This window comes from Stenella coeruleoalba, assembly GCF_951394435.1.
Source record: "Stenella coeruleoalba genome assembly, chromosome: 14".
Classification (NCBI taxonomy): Eukaryota; Metazoa; Chordata; class Mammalia; order Artiodactyla; family Delphinidae; genus Stenella; species Stenella coeruleoalba.
The window spans coordinates 72,267,459-72,287,610 of NC_137160.1; the positions used below are offsets into that span (position 1 = coordinate 72,267,459).

The window sequence follows — 20,152 nt, forward strand, 5'->3', positions numbered from 1 at the left end:
CAGAAGAGAAATAGTATGGTTTGGGGAAGTATAAGTGGGATGATAGGATCATCATGGATAAACGAAATGTTTCCAATCTGAACAGGTAAATTTCAGAAACTGTGTTCTATCCTGGAAGATTTCTACTGATGGAAGCGATGCAGAGTTTTAGTCAAAATACTCATCTGTGATCCGGTTCTCTGTTTGACTTTGTCCTAGAGATTGGAAACAATAGTTGGAATGATTTTAGCATAATTTAATGTAGGTTTGAGTACCTCCAGTCTTTGAAATGAAAAGCAACAACAAACTCAGAATCTGAAAATACCAGATATATTTTTTATACCATTTTAATTAATTTATTTATTTTTGCGGTACACGGGCCTCTCACTGTTGTGGCCTCTCCCGTTGTGGAGCACAGGTTCCGCACACGCAGGCTCAGCGGCCATGGCTCACGGGCCCAGCCGCTGCGCGGCACGTGGGATCTTCCCGAACCGGGGCACGAACCTGTGTCCCCTGCATCAGCAGGCGGACTCTCAACCACTGCGCCACCAGGGAAGCCCTATACCATTTTTAAAGGTTACTTTCCGTTTACAGTTCTTACAAAATATTGGCTCTATTCCCCGTGTTGTACAATACATCCTTGAACCTATCTTACACCCAATAGTTTGTACATCCCACCCCCAAACCTATATCTTGCTCCTCCCAACCTCTCCCCTCTGGTAACCACTAGGTTATTCTCTATATCTGAGTACCAGTTGTATTTTTTTTTAAATACTGGGATTTTTAAAAATAAATTTATTTATTTTACTTATTTATTTTTGGCTGCATTGGGTCTTCGTTGCTGCGCGCAGGCTTTCTCAAGTTGCAGCGAGCAGGGGCTGCTCTTCATTGCGGTGCGGGGCTTCACCGCAACTACTGAAGCCCACGCACCTAGAGCCCGTGCTCCAGATGTATTTTTTTGTTTGTTTGTTTATATTTTGCGGTACGCGGGCCTCTCGCTGTTGTGGCCTCTCCCGTTGCGGAGCACAGGCTCCGGACGCGCAGGCTCAGCAGCCATGGCTCACGGGCCCAGCCGCTCCGCGGCATGTGGGATCTTCCCAGACCCGGGCACGATCCCGTGTCCCAAACCTTTGTCCCCTGCATCGGCAGGCGGATGCTCAACCACTGTGCCACCAGGGAAGCCCTCCAGATATATTTTTAAAGGAGCCTAAATATTTATTTTTATATATAAGAGCTTAGAACTTTTATTCATAATCATATTCCAAGAAGCTTTCTTCAGTGGCTATACTACAAATATAAGTACTTCAAACACTTGAATATTAGTTGAATCCAACAATGAGATCTAGAGACATAAATGCAGGTAGTGGGAGTGTTTGCCCAGTTTTAGATGGCAGTTGTATATGCTGCCCTGCTTTCACTCAGTCACCAGAAGGACCTTTGTGAAACATGAATCCATCAGATCATGGTGCACACCCTCAAAGTCATCTCTTTTACGTGATAGTTCAGGCCAGTGTTTCATTTCAGTAGCGGGGAGTGGGCTCTCTGACATCCATTGCATGTGGAATGAATCCCCCCAGTTCCTGACACCCTGCGTGGTCTCAACTCACACCCTCCCCAACATCCTCTCTACCATCTTCTAGTCTCCCCTCCCTCACTGGCCTCCAATGCAGAGCCACACATGTCCCCTCAGCCTGAGATGCCCTTCCTGCCTACATTTTTCATGACAGGCTCATCATCCTTCACGTCTCCGCTCAGATGTCATCTCCTTAGAGAAGCGTCCCAAAGCCCACTAGCTGGGTGGCCTTCCTTAGTCATTCACTCACTCGTTACTCTATGTATGCCCTTCTTAGCACACTCATTGAAGCCGTCTTGGGCCCTCAGCTGTTTGCCTGCCCGCCTGTGCCATGTAGGCTCCATGACAGCAGAGACCCCCCTCCCCACCTGTCTTATTTATCATGTTATAGTCCCAGCACTGAAGGAACACAAGGGGATTATAGCACGTGATGGTCTTTTACTGTAGCCATTTGCACCCCGAAATTCCTCACTAGTGCTTTGGTCTATTCCTCTAGACATATATTGGGACCCTCCTCGTGTCTGTGAACCCATACCAGGAGCTTGGAATCTACACTGTGAGCCAGATGGAACTTTATCAAGGGGTCAATTTCTTTGAACTGCCACCGCATGTGTAAGTAGCACCCATGAGGTCAGCAATAGGAGTATTTTTCTCACTTTCTACCTCTTTTTCCCCTCTCTCCCTTCACCCCACACATCCACCCGCCACCCATCCATCCATTCATCTACCCACCCATCCACCTATTCACCCACCCATCCATTCATCTACCCACCCACATACCCACCCATCCACCTATTCACCCACCCATCCATTCATCTACCCACCCATCCATCTACCCACCCATCCATCTACCCATCCGTTATCCATCCACCCATCCGTTATCCATCCACCCATCCGTTATCCATCCACCCAACCATGTACATCCTTGATGCACGCTCTTTAGGTTGTGTATCTCACTTAAACTGCTGCCTTTCAACAGAGTGGAAAACAACAGCAGATCAGATCTAAGCTTAAATATGATGAGAAGTAGAATCTTTGTATGACTCCTGAGAAATCTAAATGTGGCCAGAGAGGTGTCTTCTCTTGGAAATGGATTGCTATAGTGCCTTCTACTGGTACCTGAATGTCATGGCAGCTGAGAAGAATGCCCATTGGTAGGAACTTAGCAGGGCTGCAGATCCATAAGAAAAGCAATTTCCTGCCTGGTCTCTATGTGACTTGGGGTTTGCTGAATTTCCCAGTTCTCCTCCTTGGTCGACTTCTGGGCTAATTATCTAGGTTCTCCCTTCATTTTTCTTGGTGATTTGCCTATTCCACTCCCAAGGCATTTATGAACCTTTCTGCCTCAGCACCACCAGTGATTTCTGAAATACCCAGCTTTCAAATTCAGCCACATACTAAGGTTATACCCTTGGGAGACCTTCCTGCTTTGGTTTCTGATATTGTAGATAAAGCCCTTATACTAGTTTTACCTCTTGTCCTAAAGTTATCACAGAGCTTTTCAAATCTTTCTGGCTTCCTGTCTCTATACTCTTAGTACTTTAGGTTTTGAAGGGAAGGAAACACGAGATGTTATATCTATTGAGTTACTCAATATTTAGACATAATGTTAGTTCCACCTACAGTTAATAGAGCATCTCTTGGGGATGTAACTTAGTATGTAGTTTATTCTTATAAGAAATGTTGATAGATTTTAAAAAAATTGGTAAATTTTGAAAAATCTTTTTATTCCTGCCCCAATTCTTCACTGTAACTCTTCTATTGTTAGAGTTTTGATATCTAGTAAACTCTGTGAGGGATCAGTCAATGGGTCATGGTGAAGGTTTGCTCTCTGTCTGAACTGAGTGCCTTGTACCACAATCTGGACGTGGCTTCTGGGAGGCAGGGTACTTTGTCCTTCTGCTCTGGTGGGCATCAGAGTCAAGGGAAGGAGTGTTATAGTCACTTCCATTCCTTGCGTTTCTGTCTCACTACTTCCCCAGCTACGCCATAGCTGACAACGCTTACCGCATGATGTGCTCTGAGCTAAATAACCACTTCATCCTCATTTCTGGAGAGAGCGGGGCAGGGAAAACGGAGGCCTCCAAGAAGATTCTCCAGTATTTTGCAGTGACCTGCCCAATGACTGAGTCACTACAAATAGCCCGTGACAGACTGCTACTCTCCAATCCAGTGCTGGAGGTGAGCGATCTTTGAGGACCTAGAGAGGGCAGTTCCAGGGAGGTCACTAAGTAAGAAGAATGTTCTGTTCGGGGAGGTCGGTCAAAATGGGCAGGTCTGGAAGTTAAGAAGAGGGCAGTGGATCACATGGGTAGTATTGTGGTTGAAGGGCGTGACCTTGAAGTCCAGCAGGCCTGGAGACTAACGCTGGGGCAGTCATGCACCAGCAAGCTTCTGCAGTCACTCCCCATCTGGAGAATGGGTCTACTCGTAGTACCTACCTCTTAAAGAGGTTTTGAGGATTAAACAAGATGAATGCATAAAAACCACACAGCAGAATAAGTAAGCACTAAAATAATACTCTTATTATTCATTAGTATTTTTATTGTTTAATTAAAATCTTTTTGATGATTATTATTTCTACTATTGCAATTCACTGACTTGCTGGATGATTTTGAACACATTATTTTCTCCTGTGTTTTGGTTGCTCTTTGCGTAAAACGTGTTTATGGTTGAAGGGATTTTCCCAGTAGACCTTTGGGCTGAACAGTTTACATCTTTGATATAGGAAGGTGTCTGGTGATGGGGGCCAATAACTGTGCCCTTCTAGAACAGCAAGGGCCTAGGGTCCTATCTACCTCTCCTTAGGCCAGTTCTAATCTATCCCTAGATTGGAGTCTAGGGAGAAGATATTTTTCCCTTCTTTTCTGTGGGTCCAGCCCCAATATTTGGCATCAAATCCTCTGTAAATAGTGATTCCTTCTTAGAAGATAAAGTATGGCTTTCATTCCTGGTGCCCCCTCCCCTCCTCCAGTGAGCATGTCAGTTAGGGTCAGGGATTCGACGAGCATGGCGAATGACTTAAACGGCACTGAATGACACTTAATGTCATTGAGTGACACGTTAAGTGACACTGAATGACACTGAATGACTTAAATGGCAGTGAATGACAATTTGGTTCAGTCTCCCCTCCCTTTGTATTCCAAGGCTTTTGGAAATGCCAAAACACTCCGGAATGACAACTCCAGCAGATTTGGAAAATACATGGACATACAGTTTGACTTTAAGGTACACTGACGTTCCTACTACTGCTTCATGGGGACCCCTGAACTTGCCAGCAGTGGAAACCCATCTCAAGGCACCTTAAGGGAGGAAGGGCATTTATTGGCTCAAAAAGTTGAAAAATCCAGGATTAGTGCTAGTTCTAGGAAATGCAAATAAAGACCACGATGACATATTTTACTATGTGGGCAAAAATTAAGAAGTCTGATAATACCAAGTGTTGGTAAAGATGTGGATCATTAGGAACTCTCACACATTGCTGGCGGGGAGTACATTGGTACAGCCCATTTGGAAAACGGTGTATCATCTTGTGATGTTGAAATCACATAATCTAAGATGGAGCCATTCCCCGCCTGGAGATACTCCTACAGATGTGCAAACATGCCCACAACAGCACTGCTCACGATGCTAAAGGGACTGGAAAAGAACCAACACATCTCGAGAGAGCTGAATGCCCATCAACAGGAGAACGGCCAAATTGCGGGATGCTCACACAATGAGATGTTTTATGGCAGTGAGAGCATGTGAACGCCAGCTACGCACAATGCAGACGGGTCGTGAGAACGTACTGGGTGTCAGTGTGATGCCATTTCTTATAAAACTTGAAAACATTCCAAAGTAAACAATATATTGCTTATGTGTACAAAATTATATGGCATGGGTTGGCAAACTTATTTGGAGAGGGCCAGATAGTAAATATTTTAGGCTTTATGGACGGACCATACAGCCTCTGTCTCAGCTACTCAACTCTGCTCTTGTAGCATGAAAGTAGCCAGAGACAACACATAATGAATGAACGTGGTTGTGTTGTACACAGAGTTTAAATGAGGCTAATGCAGGTAGGAGGGGTAGACAAAGTTCTCAAGGACATATAATTCCAAGTGACAAAATGACACTTAGGCTAGAGAACAGTAACTGGCTCAGTGTTCAGTGCAGTGATGAGGACAGACTGACTCAGGGTTTCCCAGAGGCTGGAACATGGGTTTCTGGTGGTGTGTGCATAGACTTTGAAAAAAATTTAATAACGATATATATTTTTCACTTTTTATTGAAATTCAACACATAGTAAAAAGGACACAAGTCATGTACACAGCTTGATAAATTTTTACATATGAATCTACCTGTGTAACCACCACTCAGATCAAGATATAAAAATTTCTAGCACCTAGAAGGTTCTCCTACCTGTCTCTGACAATACCCCCCCTTCCCAAAGGTGATCGCTGTTCTGACCTCTATAATCACAGATTAATTTTGCTGCTTCTTGAACTTCAGAAAAATGGAATTATACAATTGTTCTGTTTTGTGTTTGGCCTCTTTCAATCAACATGTCTGTGAGATTCAACCATGTTGCTGCATGGAATTGTTCATTTTTTGATTGCTCGACTTTTATCACCATTTATCTGTTCTCCTGTGTTGGACATTTGGGTTGTATCCAATTTGGGGCTATTGCAAATAGTGCTGTGAACATTCTTGAACCTCTTTTAGTAGATATAAGCACACTCCTTTATGTTGGGTATATATCCAGAGGTGGCATTGCTGAGTTCTTACCAGCAATGTTATAATTGAGAGTTTCGGTTTTTCCACACTTTTGCCAACATTTGGTATTGTCAGTCCTTTTAGTTTTAGGCATTCTGGTGGGGTATAGTGGTTTCTCACTGTAGTTTAAATTTGTATCTCCCTGATTTTTAATGAAATTTTGCCCGTTGGTCATTTAAAAACCCTCTTGTATGTTAAAGTCTTTTGCTCATTTTTAATTGGGTTGTCTTTTTTTTTCCCTTATTGATTTGCAAGTGTTCTATATATGTCCTGGAACACAAACTCTTTATTGGATAGCTTATTTAAAGCAATAATTAAGACAGTGTGATGTTGGCACAAGAATATATAAAGAGGCTGATGGACCAGAAGAGAGTTGAGAAAGACCCCTCCCCCCACCCCACTCACGTATATGGTCACCAGACTTATGACCAAAGCATCACTGTGATTCAGTATACATAGAATTGTCTTTCCAATAAATGGTGCTGGTCAACTGGAAATCCATATGGAGGATAAAGAGATCTTTGGCCTCAACTTCACCCCATATACAAAAATTGAATAATGATAGATCATAGTCCTAAACGTGAATGGTAAAACAGTTGCTTCTAGACGAAAACACAGAAAATATCTTCATGACCGTGGGCGTAGGCAAAACTCTTTTTGAAACGGAACCCAGAAAACACTAATCCTAGAAGATCGTTAGATCAGACTTGATTCAAATTCAGAATTTCAGTTCATCAGAAGACACCAGGAAGAGAGTGGTTTGATTATTGGGGTTTTTTTCCCCGAATTTTTTGTTCTCTTTTGAAGGGCATTCCTGTAGGCGGGCATATCATCAGTTACTTGATAGAGAAGTCTCGAGTCGTCTATCAAAATCAGGGTGAGCGGAATTTCCACATCTTCTACCAGCTGCTAGAGGGTGGAGAAGAGGAGCTCCTTGCTTACCTGGGACTTGAGCGAGATCCCCAGCTGTATAAATACCTCTCACAGGTTGGAAAGACCAGCACCGGTTCTGGTGGCCCTTTGGAGGGCGGGATCAGGGGTGTTTGGGGGACTTCTGTGGGGTGTTCAATAACTTTCTTATTACCATGGTGGAAGTATTCTACTGATTGGTTTCTTGACCCCTCCTTTTACACCTGGCAGGTGTATCATCTTGGTAAAGTAACCAATATCTCGGTGAGTGGTTCTCAGCCCTGACTGAAGCTAGAATCACCCAAGGAGCTTTTGAAACACACAAATGCCTGGGCTCTACTTTCCAGAGATTCATATTTAATTGGTCTAGAGCAAGACCTGGACATCAGGGTGGTGTTATTTTTTTTTTTCTTATAATTTTTTTTATTATAAACATTTTCAGTTTTCAGAAAAGTTGGATCAAGATCATTACATGCCTCACTCACATTAAAAAATTATTACCACTTTGCTATATCTGTTCTGTCATCTAACTGCTGCTGAACCGTTTTAAAGCCATTTGCGATTTTATAGCACTTCCATCACAAATAATTCAGCATGTAGCTTCTAAAAAGAAGAGTATTTTCTTATGCCGTGTTGCCATATTGAACCTTAAACATTAACAATAATTTCCTTATATCATCTAACTAGTCCGTAGTCAAATTTTCCATTGTCCTCAAAATACTATCTATAGCAGTTTCTTCCAACTAAGATAAAATCATGCATCGGTTATTATGTTTCTTTCAATCTAGACTCTTACTTCTTTTCATAAAATTAACAGTGTGAAGAGGCTAGAGCAGTAGATTGAGATTAAATATTTTTGGTAAGGACACTGCATAGATGCTCTGCGTAGGCATCCTGCATCATCTCAGCAGACGCACGTTGTCCATTGCTTCACTGTTAGTGATGCGAATTTGATCACTAGGTGAAGGTGGTGACAGATCTTTCCACTGTAGAAATATTTTCCATCAGGGTTGTTTTAAACATTCCTTGGTGATTAAATGTCATTCAGTGAATCCCCTGGGTATTCTAATGCACAGCTGCGGTGAGAACTTCTGGTCTAGTGTGATAGAAACACACTGTCTATCTGAGTCCACAACCTATGGTACTTCATTCTGCTTTCAGAACTAGTTTGGAAAAGACTTTTTCTGCACCTTCCTGCCTTCCATCCCGAGAACTGTTTTCTGCGAAATGAATGAACATCCTCCCTTACAGAAATAGTTCAGACCATTTCTATGAGCAATCCTAGGATGTAGTGTTGTACAAAGTGGCTTCCAGAATTTAACTTCCCAGCACTAATTTTTTTGCAACCAGCACTAGGGTGTGGGATGCTCAGGATGTCTAGCACCTCTCAGTGTTTGATGTCACTAGCACCTTTTTGCCCCAAGGTTTTTGGATTTTTCTCTTCTCTCTGGGCCTGGCTTGAACGGAGGTCACTTGGTAGAGTACAAAGCAGGGACATCATTTAAGAAAGAGAGCCATGTCTTGTAAAGTGAATATTGTAAAACGAAGACCAGCGTATCATAGTAAATCATGGAGGAAAAGACGACTTGATGGAAATTTATTTTGAAAAATGCAGCTAAATCAGGAAGATAAAAGAATCTCATAATCTCATTTTATACTTAACAAACTTTGTACTAATTTTTTTTTTTTTTTTTTTTTTTTGCGGTACGCGGGCCTCTCACTGTTGTGGCCTCTCCCGTTGCAGAGCACAGGCTCCAGACGCGCAGGCCCAGCAGCCATGGCTCACGGGCCCAGCCGCTCCGCGGCATGTGGGATCTTCCCGGACCGGGGCACGAACCCGCGTCCCCTGCATCGGCAGGCGGACTCTCAACCACTGCGCCACCAGGGAAGCCCTGTACTAATTCTTAGAGCAAAGAATAAATCAAATTTGATTATTTTTCTTTTTGAGGACCTCATTTTTCCAACAGAGCTGTACGGGAGCATCACCTTTGGCTTTTCATAGCATGATCAGAGGATCAATTTGTTACACTCTTTGAGGACTTCATCCATTAAGGATGGATTTCATCCATTTAAGAGGACTTCATTTATGTAGGGCTTCTCCTAACCATTCGATTATCAAATCACTCTCTTTGGGAATGTATCATGCCTCTATCCTTGCAGATTTTTTCTGGCCCGATTAATTTGGCAAGACCCTCATGCCACAGTGGCTTTCGAAATGGCTCAAGCAATTCACCAGTATTATTTTGATCGATTTCATATTCTCCGGTAACTTTGGCAAACTTTGTGACTGCTTTGTAGTATATTTGCACTGCTTCCAAACCCCTAAGTGTCCTCTGAGGACTGACTTAGACTAGCCCTGCCCCTGGAGAGGCAAGAGCAGATGTTGCTAGTTGTGTGGGCAGGGATATTTGGGAGGTTGCAGATTTAACACTGGCCAGTTCACTGGTGAATGTTTTCGTGGTATGACACCTTTGTTTTCCCCACGCAACAAGGAACTCTTTTAAGATAACCAATCTTCAGATAATCAGGAAACTAGGAATACTCGGCACTACAAAAGCAAAACAACGACAACAAACCCTCATCTATAAGGTTTTCTCTTTAAATTGTGATACTGGTAGTCTGTTACTGGTTTAAAACACAGCCTCTAGAGTTAATGGGAAAAGTCTTATTACACTTCCTGTAGAATCTGTGTTTCTCTAGATGCCGAACTTTTATTTCCTTGAGTGAAGGAAATCCTGCAGTGAAGTTTCTGATGTTGGTTGCTAAGTGTGTCAAGATTATTTTCAGAATTTAAACACTGTCATTTTCCTGTATGTTTCAGCAGATATCTATTGAGACAAGTGTTTCCAATGTATTCAGCAAAAATGGCAAGAAAACCTATTTTTGAAAACACACTAAAGATATACCACTAATATGTAACTTTGAAAGTTTTCCCAGACAGATTTTTTTTTTTTTTTTTTTTTTTGCGGTACGGGGGCCTCTCGTTGCTGTGGCCTCTTCTGTTGTGGAGCACAGGCTCCGGACGCGCAGGCCCAGCGGCCATGGCTCACGGGCCCAGCCGCTCCGCGGCATGTGGGATCTTCCCGGACCGGGGCACGAACCCGCGTCCCCTGCATCGGCAGGCGGACTCTCAACCACTGCGCCACCAGGGAAGCCCTCCCAGACAGATTTTTAAACAAAATTACAAATAAATTTGAAAAAAGCAGCAGTTGGCAAATCGTCAGGTGCTAAACAGAATAAAATCCATTTTTTTCACAGCTCAGAACATTATAGAACTAGCTTTTTTGTGCTTGTAGAGAAAATCATTTTGATTAGGAGTGTTTATAAACCTAACTGTCCTTATAAAAATGCTGTTAAGCGACCCAATTCTGTGTCAACAGGGCCACTGTGCCAAAGAATCGTCTATTAATGACAAGAACGACTGGAAAACTGTTTCCAATGCCTTTTCTGTCATCGATTTTACTGAAGATGATCTTGAGGTATGAGCCCCCCGAGGGCAGAGATGCCAGTAGTCAGGTCTGGGATTGAGGAAACCATCCTGGTTTCTTGGTGATTACACGGTAGGGTTGCCAGATTCAGCAGATAAAAAGGACACTTAGGTACATTTGCATTTCAGATAAACACTGACTAATTTTTTAGTAGAAGTATGTCCCAACATTGCATGGGACAAACTTCATACTAAAAATTAGTCATTGCTCATAAATACACGACCATGTGTAAAATAGCTAGCTCGTGGGAACCTGCTGTATAGCACAGGGGGCTCAGCTCGGTGCTCTGTAATGACCTAGATGGGTGGGGGATGGTGGGGGGAGGGAGGTTCAAGAGGGAGGGGATATATGTATACATATAGCTGATTCATTTCATTGTACAGCAGAAACTAACACAACATTGTAAAGCAATTTTACTCCAATTAAAAAAAAGAAAACAAAATCAGTCATTGCTTACTTGAAATTCAAATGTTAACTGGGCATTCTGCATTTCATCCAGCAGCCCTGAATTTTCCCAGTGCTGAGTGCCAGCAGGTGGTCATGTTTCCTCTTCCCCTTAAACCCAATCTCAAATATTTAATCCCCTAGAGTGCTAGGAATATCATTTATTTATGCTTCTATACTGGAACAAACTGGACCAAACTGTAGGATTTATAAACAGTTTGTTTTTACATCTTTTTGTCCTTGTTTTCTGGGTGGGGGTGGGTGGGTTGTTAAACTATTGATCTTTCAAGGACCAGGATATAATTTTTAAAAATATATATATGTATGTATATATATACATAGGTGTGTATATATATATATATATATATATACACACATATATCTGGGATCATGACATTTGAACATTAGATTGGTGGGGAGGCACAGGGTGATATCAAAATAGCAGTGTCTTGTGCTGGAGATGAGTGAGGCATCATCCTGCCCTCCGCAGAGGCTCTTTCCCGGCTTCCCTTAATATCTGGGGAAGGAGGAGACTCCATTCGTTCTGTGAGCTCCAGGCTGGAATTCAGGGGCGGGGAGTTCTCCCTCGGGTATCTCCCCTGATGACATTTATCAATTAGGCAGCCACCGTCTTCTCTCCCTGTCCTCCTCACCACTTCCCACATTCCTAGAATCTCTATGGAATTATTGCCAGTGTCCTACACCTGGGGAACATCTGTTTTGAAGCGAACCAGCAGGGCTGCGCCTGCATACGAGACACCCACGAGATCAAATGGATTGCCAAGGTGACGGTCCAGTTTGGGAGAGCCCCGGTGCGGGGGGAGCAGACACTCTCAGAGATGGAGAGGCCGGGGAGGGGAGTGAGGCAGCCGGATGCCCACGTCCCAAACGGCTCACATCGTGTTCTCCCAGCTGACACTGGTTAGGAGGTTTAAAGAGCGTGGGGGTAGATGAGGGAGCGGGTAAAGGCCAGTTGGTTGAAAGACCAAATATGATCTGTTTTGCATTAAAGCACAGTTAGTAGGGCAGGTACACCTGGACCTGGAAACTCTTTATGAGTGAGTAAAGTTGGGTTACTGAATGGCATTTTGATTTCCATTTATTCAGCTCCTAGGGGTCAACCCATGGGACCTTCTGGAAGCTCTCACCCATAGAAAGATTGAAGCCAAAACGGAGGAGGTAAAAATGGCTCTAGGTGGAAATGTACCTGCCCTTCCCACCACTGCTGCCAGCAGGATGGTGGCCCTAGGGGAGGCCAGACTCCTGAATCCTGCCCACCAGGTCCTGTGTGGTCCAGCTTCTGGCAGCATCTCCTGCCTTAACTTCCCCATCCCCCAACATCCCACCATCACAAGCTCTCTGTGCCTCACACTCGCCCTGCCTTCCCTCCACAGAGTCTTTGCATATGCTGTTCCCTCTGCTGGAACACTTTTCCCTATGCTTCTTGTAGTTAACCCAGCCTTATCCTTCAGTTCCCAGGGATCATTTCTTCAGAGTCCTTTCCCTGCTCATCCCACCCCTACCCTGAAGCACCATATGTATCTCCTTATAGCACTTGTCACTCTCAGCTTGAGAGCAACATGACGCTTCTTTGTGTGACTTGTTGAATGTCCCCCTGCCAAACGTGAGCCCACAAAGGCTGGAACTGTTTGTCTTGGTCATGTCTATGTATCAGCACAGGGCCTGGCGCTCAAGAAATAGCATAAACAGCACAGGCGGGAGGCGCATCTTTCCCCAGCAAGTATCCTTCCCTAGTCATCTTTAAAGCCTAGGTTGAACACTCAGGAGGCCTTTTAATTATTTTAACCTCTGTAAAGATGTACCTGTCGTTCTTCTCAGGTGATATGCCCACTGACGCTAGAACTCTCTGCCTACGCTAGAGATGCAATGGCAAAGGCCGTTTACGGACGAACATTTACTTGGCTGGTCAACAAAATCAATTCCTCCTTAGTGAACAAGGTTGGTCCACACACATTGGGTCATGTGCTCACTAACATGGTAATGTTTTATAACCAACCTCTTGAAAGAATTTGTGAGAATTGACTGTACGCTCCTGGTGGGCAGGGATGGTGTCTTTTCACGTCTACATTTCCAGTGTCTAGCACACAGTAGGCTCACAAAAATGCATGCTGAATGATCTTGGCTGGGTGTCCCCAAGTGTGGGACACACAGCATTGCAAGTATGCCAGGTGGCTTTAAGTATACACAGAAGCTTTTCCTTTTAACAGTATATTTTAATGTGTATAAGAAAAAACAGGCTGACTCCTTTGAATTTACCCCATGGGCATGTTTCCTTTTTAAGTGGAGTTATTTAAATAAAAAAGGGAGTTTACTCAAAGCTGGAAATTAAGGAAATGATGATATGAGGGCAACGGGGTACATAGATGTGGTGAGACTCACGGAGGAAGCATGCAAAGGACAGATTTGGATACATTGACTCAGTACATCATATACAATGTTAAATTGTGTCCCTTAATAAAAAAAAAAAAAAAAAAGGCATGCTCGCTTTAAATAGCCATCCTTGCGGGACAACACTTGGTCCTCTGTTGAAAATGATATCCAAAGTATCTGCCTTCTCTCCTGGATAAACGTCTCCTTCGTGCTGTTTATAGCTTCCTTCTTTCCTTCCCTCCCTCTCTCCCTTCCTTCCTTGTTTTCTTTCTTTTTTTTTTTCTCTTCCTCTTCTTTTCTCTCCCTCTTTCTCTATCTCTTTCTTCTTCTTCTTCTTTTTTTTTGGATTGAATGTGGGATTGGGAGGCTGAAGAGGGCTGAAGCAAGGAAGTGAATCAGAAGATGAAGGTTTCACTGCTCCGGTGATGGATAAGGAAGCTGGGATGGGATCTGGGGAGGCTGCAGGCAGGAAGAGGCAGGCTGGGAAAATTATTTCTACCCTAAGATTCTTCTGTGAGCCATTGCTGGAGAGAGAAGGCATGAGATTTATAGCCAAGTCCCAGATTCGGGGACAGCTACCAGGTTTTGAGGGTCACAGAGTAAACAACCTTAACGATTAATGGTGTGTGTTACATTGACTAGGATTACACTGGGAAAACGGTGATTGGATTGCTGGATATCTATGGGTTTGAAGTCTTTGACAAGAATGGGTGAGTTCGTTGTTACCCACTGGTTCTTTGTTTTTCTTTAAGGTCTGAGTCTGGTTTATGGCATCTCTGATGTTATTGGAATTCATTTTCCTATTTCTAGAAATTCTCCAGATTTGCATAGCCCCTACCTAATAGACTTTTCTAGAACCGGAATAACTATAAAAAATGCAAATGTCTTTTAGCTTGACTCTTCTGATCTATTTAGTAAATTATTTGTTTAATAAGGGCTTTGGTTTTTCTGTATGGAAAAGCATCCTTAAAAATAAGTAAAAGCAATTTTTTAAAACTTGGTCTACTCACGTAGCTTTAGTTACTTAAATCTTTTGCACCTCTAGTTTTGAACAGTTCTGTATAAATTACTGCAATGAGAAACTCCAGCAACTATTAATTGAGAGAACCCTAAAAGCGGAACAGGCAGAATATGAAATGGAAGGTATAGAGGTAAATGTTTCGATGTTTTCTCCTCATTTGATTTCTTAACCTAGCAAAAGACATTTACTTGAGAAATATTATTTCATTGGAGATTTTTCCGGATTAGTACTAAGGATTATTTTTCACTCCTTCTCTGCTTATTGTGTGGGAAGTTATTTTGATATTCAGCAAGTATTCTTTTTGAAATGTTAGAGATAAAAATCAGATTTGGGAAAAACAGTTGGAAAATCAGTTTAAAAGAATTATATTTGATGTTCATCTTAATCCTTCTTGGAGAATTTTTTTCCTCTTTGTCATTTTAGTGGGAGCCAATTCAGTATTTCAACAACAAGATCATCTGTGACTTGGTAGAAGAGAGACACAAGGGAATCATTTCCATTCTGGTGAGAAAATTAACATTGACTTGGGGCCCATTCAATGGTATTTACAATACCCGGAAGATCTTTTCCCCAGGCTTACAAGGGGTTAAGAGTGAAATCCACTGGATTATTGAAGAATGCGGCCGAGCTTCCCTCTCTTGTTCAGATTCACAGACCTAAATTATAGCCCATCAGGAGATCACAAGGAAAGACCTTTTATCATGAAAGCATGCGTGTCTCTCTTCGATAGACATGGCAGGGTGAGCCAGGGAACTGGGGACCTGGTTTAGGCACTTGGGGGAGGGGCTGCTTTCATGCTTAGCACTGAGCAGGGAGCCAGAAGACTTAAAGGAAGGCTTTGTAGAGAATATCCATGGATCCTGAGTTGAGGCTCTGTGAGGTGGGCCTGTGACCTTGTTTTGAACTATTGTGACTTCTGAGAACGTCAGGGTCCTCGAATCCACGATTGTTCCACTTCAAACATCAACGTCTCTAACAAATTCTGAAGGCCAGTGAGAAATGACTTCCCTGCCTTGCCTTCCATTCAGGATCATCTGTACTACGGTTTGCCTCCCTGTTAATGAGAATTACCGGTCCCCTTCCTCCTCCTGCCTCCCCGACAGCTAACTGGTGTGTGAACCCACGATTCTGAAGCACAGCAGGGACATTGATGGGTGGTGACTGTAGTCGCCAGGAACATGGGCACCATCTCGATTCAAATCCCAGCCCTACTGCTTATTAGCTGTGTAAGCTTAGGTAGGTGTCTTAACCTCTCTGAGCTCCAATTTCATCGTCTTTCAGTGGGTCCAGTGATAACAGCACTTACCTCAGAGAGGAGCTGTAAGGACAAATTAAGTGAAATAATACATGCAGAGGGCTTAGAACTATACCTGGTGCGTGGCAAGCATTCAGACTCTATCCGTTCAACAAATACCTATTGAATGCTTACTTTGTGCCAGGATTCTGCCTTGTGCTTTGGGACACGGCAGTGGACAAAACAGGTCAAAACAGCTGCACTCAGAGGCTTTAAATTCTCGCATGGAGAGACTAACAACAAACAGGTGAATGGGCAAAATGCACGGATTGTGCAATGGAGAGAAAAGCAGGAAAGGTTAGATGTGCTGGGGAGGGAGGTTCAATTTTAGCTAAGATGGTCTAGGAAGGATTCTCTGAGAAGGTGACATTTGAGCAAAGACCTGAAGGTGGGGACAAGCTGCGTGGACGTCCAGGAAGCACAGACTGACGTAAGCTAGTACACGTACGTTCAACGTGCCTGCAGATTGCTAGACTAGTATTTTAAAATACCTTAGTAATAAGTACTTGTTTCTATTTGGTTTGCCATAGATGGAATCAGAAAGCATAGAAATGATGCTTTGTAAGAATTGTTTCTCCAACATGAACCCAGCTTTTTTGTTGTTTTAATAAAAGCTACAGGGTTGATTCATTTTTTTTAAGATGGTCAATTAAATGTTATCACTGTTGAGGACCCAAAACGGGAAATAGACGTAGCTTGTGAAATAGGAAAGGTTAGACTTAACTAGTTTTAAGGCTCACTTTCCCTGAGGGCTTTGCTCCTAGTCAAAGAGGGTATGTTCTTGGCCAGCTGGTTACGAGTGGTTAAGAGACAATGAAGTTGAGTGTTTCAGCTGGTTATGAAAGCTGCAAAGTGTCCCTGGGAAGACTTTGGACACAGGTGTCAGACAGGTGGGAGAGTTGACTTTTCATGGAAATTTCCAGTCTCTCTGGTTCCAAGCTTCCCTGATCAGATTTGAGAAGCGGAGCACGTGTGATGGATTACCCTTCCTCCCCCAGAAATGTTCACCCAAACTTGTGTGAGATGATATATTTCAATCCACTACATTTTGCCCCAGCTGGTGGAAGCATTTAAACTTGGAATTGATGGAGGGTGGCGCCATGAACAGAGACTTCTGTTTCTGTTTTGTAGGATGAAGAATGTATTCGTCCTGGTCCTGCTACAGACTTGAGTTTCCTGGAGAGATTGGAAGAGAAAGTGGGCAAGCACGCACACTTCCAAACGTAGGTGTCTCCTTGCGAGGCTGCTGCGTGGGGGAAGGTCACGTAGAGTTGACCTTCGAACAACATGAGTTTTAACGGCGTGGGGCCACTTATACATGGGTTTTTTTTCAATAGTAAATACTTACAGTATTACGTGATCCCATCCCCTGTTGGTTGAATCCATGGATACGGAAGGCCAGCTATGAGTTATACACAAATTTTTGACTGCGTGGAGGTCGGTGCCCCTAAACCCCATGTTGTTCAAGGGTCAACTGTATCTCCGTTATCTTGGATATATGGACAGTGCTCTCCAAGAGTACAGATACTTCTTCATTCCTAGAAATATGATACGCCAACTGCACAACTTTTGTTGGTAGGGGTCAAGCTCATGTGAATTCCAAGTAGAATTTTTTTTTAAGATTTTGTGTCTTTATTCATCATCATTTCATTTTGGACATGTCCACATGCATGAAATGTCTCTTCTTGATTCAGGTATAAAATTCATGCAGTGGTGTATGTAGATCTGAATTGTACAACCAGATGAATTATGATATTTGTGTGTACCCACATCACCATCCCACAGATGAAGACATAGAGCATTTACAGCACCCCAGAAAATCAACTAGAAATTTAACATAGTCTTTGAGACAAGGAGGAGAGAATTTAAGGGCATGTGCTCTGGAGTCGTAGGGAGCTGGTTATGAATCCCAGTTCAGCCACTTATGAGACACGTGACTTTGGGCAAGCAATACTCCTGAGTTTGAGTTTCCCCTTCTACAAGATGGGATAATTAATATACCTACCATATAGCATTGTAAATGACTACATAAATCATCTAGTGTAATTTCTGGCCATAGCAAAGATTCAGCAAATTGCAGTGGCTTCATCAAACCCCTTATAGACTATTGAAAGGATAAATAAGTGGAACTGGATAAGTATATGAATCAAGAATGGGAAAATAAGTTGTAAGATCTTCACAGGTGGGATCATATATGGCCATGAGAATGAACAATCTATAATACATGCAATAATGTAGGTAAATCACAAAAGCATGTGATCAAAAGAAATCAGACACAAAAGAGTACATACTATATGGTTCCATTTCTATGAAATATCAAACCAGGTAAAAACAACCTCTTCTGTTAACTGTCAGGTTGTACCTGGAGAGGGCTCAAGGTTGGGAGTTCTCAGCGACTAGTAATGTTCTGTCTCTTGATCTGATGCGAGTCACACAGAAGAATTCAGTTTGCAAAAATTCATTGAGCTGTGCACTTGGGATACGTGTGTACATAATATATATGTATATACATTTCAAAAAATTTATAAAAAATTATGAATCACCAGGATCTGAAAAACAATGTTTCATCAGTAGTTTAGTCTCTGAGCATCATCAAAATGTAAAGTAGTAAAACTGACTTTTAGGCATCACCTAGAAAAATGGAAGTTATTTCATTGTACAAATAAATGTGTTTCTGTGACTCATGTATTTTTTTCCATTCCTCGGTGCTTATGAGAAGGAAGGATCTAATTTTAGAGAGACCTTGGTCTGTAGCCAGAAGAAATCGGAGGCAAGGTTTCCTGGGAGCTGCCCTTTGCGGTTAGCTTTCAGTGCTGGACTTCAGCTGATTGTCACAATCCTAAATAACTCTTTTGCTTTATATGTTGGTGCATTTTGTGGCAGTGAAGTAGAAAGTTTCAGTTCGTGTCTATTTCTGTCTTGCTGCAGCCGGAAGCTGGCAGGTCCAAAGTGCAGAAAGAGGATTGGCTGGATGGAGTTCCGGCTCTTCCACTATGCAGGAGAGGTCACATACTGCACCAAGGGTGAGTGTCTGTGGGGCACAGGTTACAGGTCACAGCCATGCAGGTGCCCCCGAGTCCACTGAAAAAATGCTGCACATCTGTCTCAAATGTTCCCTAGCCCCGCGTGCAAATACGCCATTTTAAAAGTATTTTAAAAGTTTTTACTTTTATATATAACCACTTTATTGTGATAATTCACATAGCATCTATTTCACCCGTTTAAAGTGTACAGTTCAACAGTTTTTAGTATATTCACTCTGCAATTGTGCAATTATCACCACATTCTGTTTTAGAACATTTCCCCATCACCCCAAGAAGAGCCCCTTTACTCATTAGCAGTCACTCCCCATTTTCCCCCAGCCCCTCTCCCCAGCCCTAGGCAACAAACCAGTCTACTTTCTGCCTCTGTAGATTTGCCTATTCTGGACATTTCATAGAAATGGAATCACACAACATGTGGACTTCTGTGTCTGGCTTCTTTCACTTATATAATGTATCATGTTTTCAGGGTTCATCCACGTTGTCATTCCTGTTTAATTGCCAAATAATATTCCGTTGCATGGTTACACCACATTTTGTTTATCGCTTCATCAGTTGATGGGCATTTGGGTTGTTTCCTCTTTTTCGCTATTATAAATAATGCTGCTGTGAACATTTTTTTCAAAGGATTTTTCAAACGCTTTCTTTTGTCACTTCTGCTTTAGGTTCTAGATAATTTTTACTTGTAAATAAGTTTATTTTGCTAAAAAATCTTTAAAAAGTAAAATACTGTGTATTAGGTTTTTTCCCTTAAGTACAGAGTGGTATAAAAAAGAAAAAACTTTTAAAATAGGACAAATCTCTCTATGTATATAACTTATTGATTTTTGTTTAAGAATAAAGTAATACACATGCAAGGCTAGAAATTTCTGACAGTACAGAAAAGCACAAAAGGAAAACTAAAAACCCCTTTTATTCTTAGTCTCTCCCTGAGGTAAATACAAGAACCAACTGGAAAATACAAATGTCTTATGCATATACTTACACACGTGGGGACGTGCACGTGTGCACACACACACACATCTAAATAACACAGATTGTTATTTTGTGTTATCTCTTTTGCATTTTTCATTTAATGGATATTGGCAATCATTTGGGCTCCCAACTAATATTCATTGAGCTCCCACTATGGGCCAGGCACTGTCCCAAATGCTTTACCTCTGTTGCTCGTTTAGACCTTACAGAACCACCCTGTGAGGTGGGTAGCCTTATTAGCCCCCTTTTAATCTATGAGGCACTGAACTCAGAGAAGTT

At 42.5% G+C, this 20,152-nt stretch overlaps 1 protein-coding gene across 9 annotated transcripts in view; it reads left to right on the plus strand.

Moving 5' to 3' along the window:
- The window catches only part of MYO1H (myosin IH), a 141,986-nt gene that overhangs the window by 97,263 nt on the left and 24,571 nt on the right, over positions 1-20,152 (plus strand). For 8 of the 9 annotated variants that reach the window (XR_013831234.1, XM_079942187.1, XM_079942185.1 and 5 more), the window contains 13 exons: positions 2,049-2,164; positions 3,535-3,733; positions 4,700-4,780; positions 7,118-7,297; positions 10,600-10,698; positions 11,823-11,936; positions 12,259-12,330; positions 12,991-13,110; positions 14,185-14,252; positions 14,588-14,693; positions 14,987-15,067; positions 16,989-17,080; positions 18,786-18,880. Coding sequence is in view for 8 of the 9 variants with exons in the window: in XM_079942187.1 (XP_079798313.1) it covers positions 2,049-2,164; positions 3,535-3,733; positions 4,700-4,780; positions 7,118-7,297; positions 10,600-10,698; positions 11,823-11,936; positions 12,259-12,330; positions 12,991-13,110; positions 14,185-14,252; positions 14,588-14,693; positions 14,987-15,067; positions 16,989-17,080; positions 18,786-18,880 (1,423 nt within the window). In the remaining variant the exon portion in view is untranslated. Of the gene's footprint in view, positions 1-2,048; positions 2,165-3,534; positions 3,734-4,699; positions 4,781-7,117; positions 7,298-10,216; positions 10,699-11,822; positions 11,937-12,258; positions 12,331-12,990; positions 13,111-14,184; positions 14,253-14,587; positions 14,694-14,986; positions 15,068-16,988; positions 17,081-18,785; positions 18,881-20,152 lie in introns of those variants that run through there. The other variant, XM_079942192.1, reaches the window with a different exon arrangement.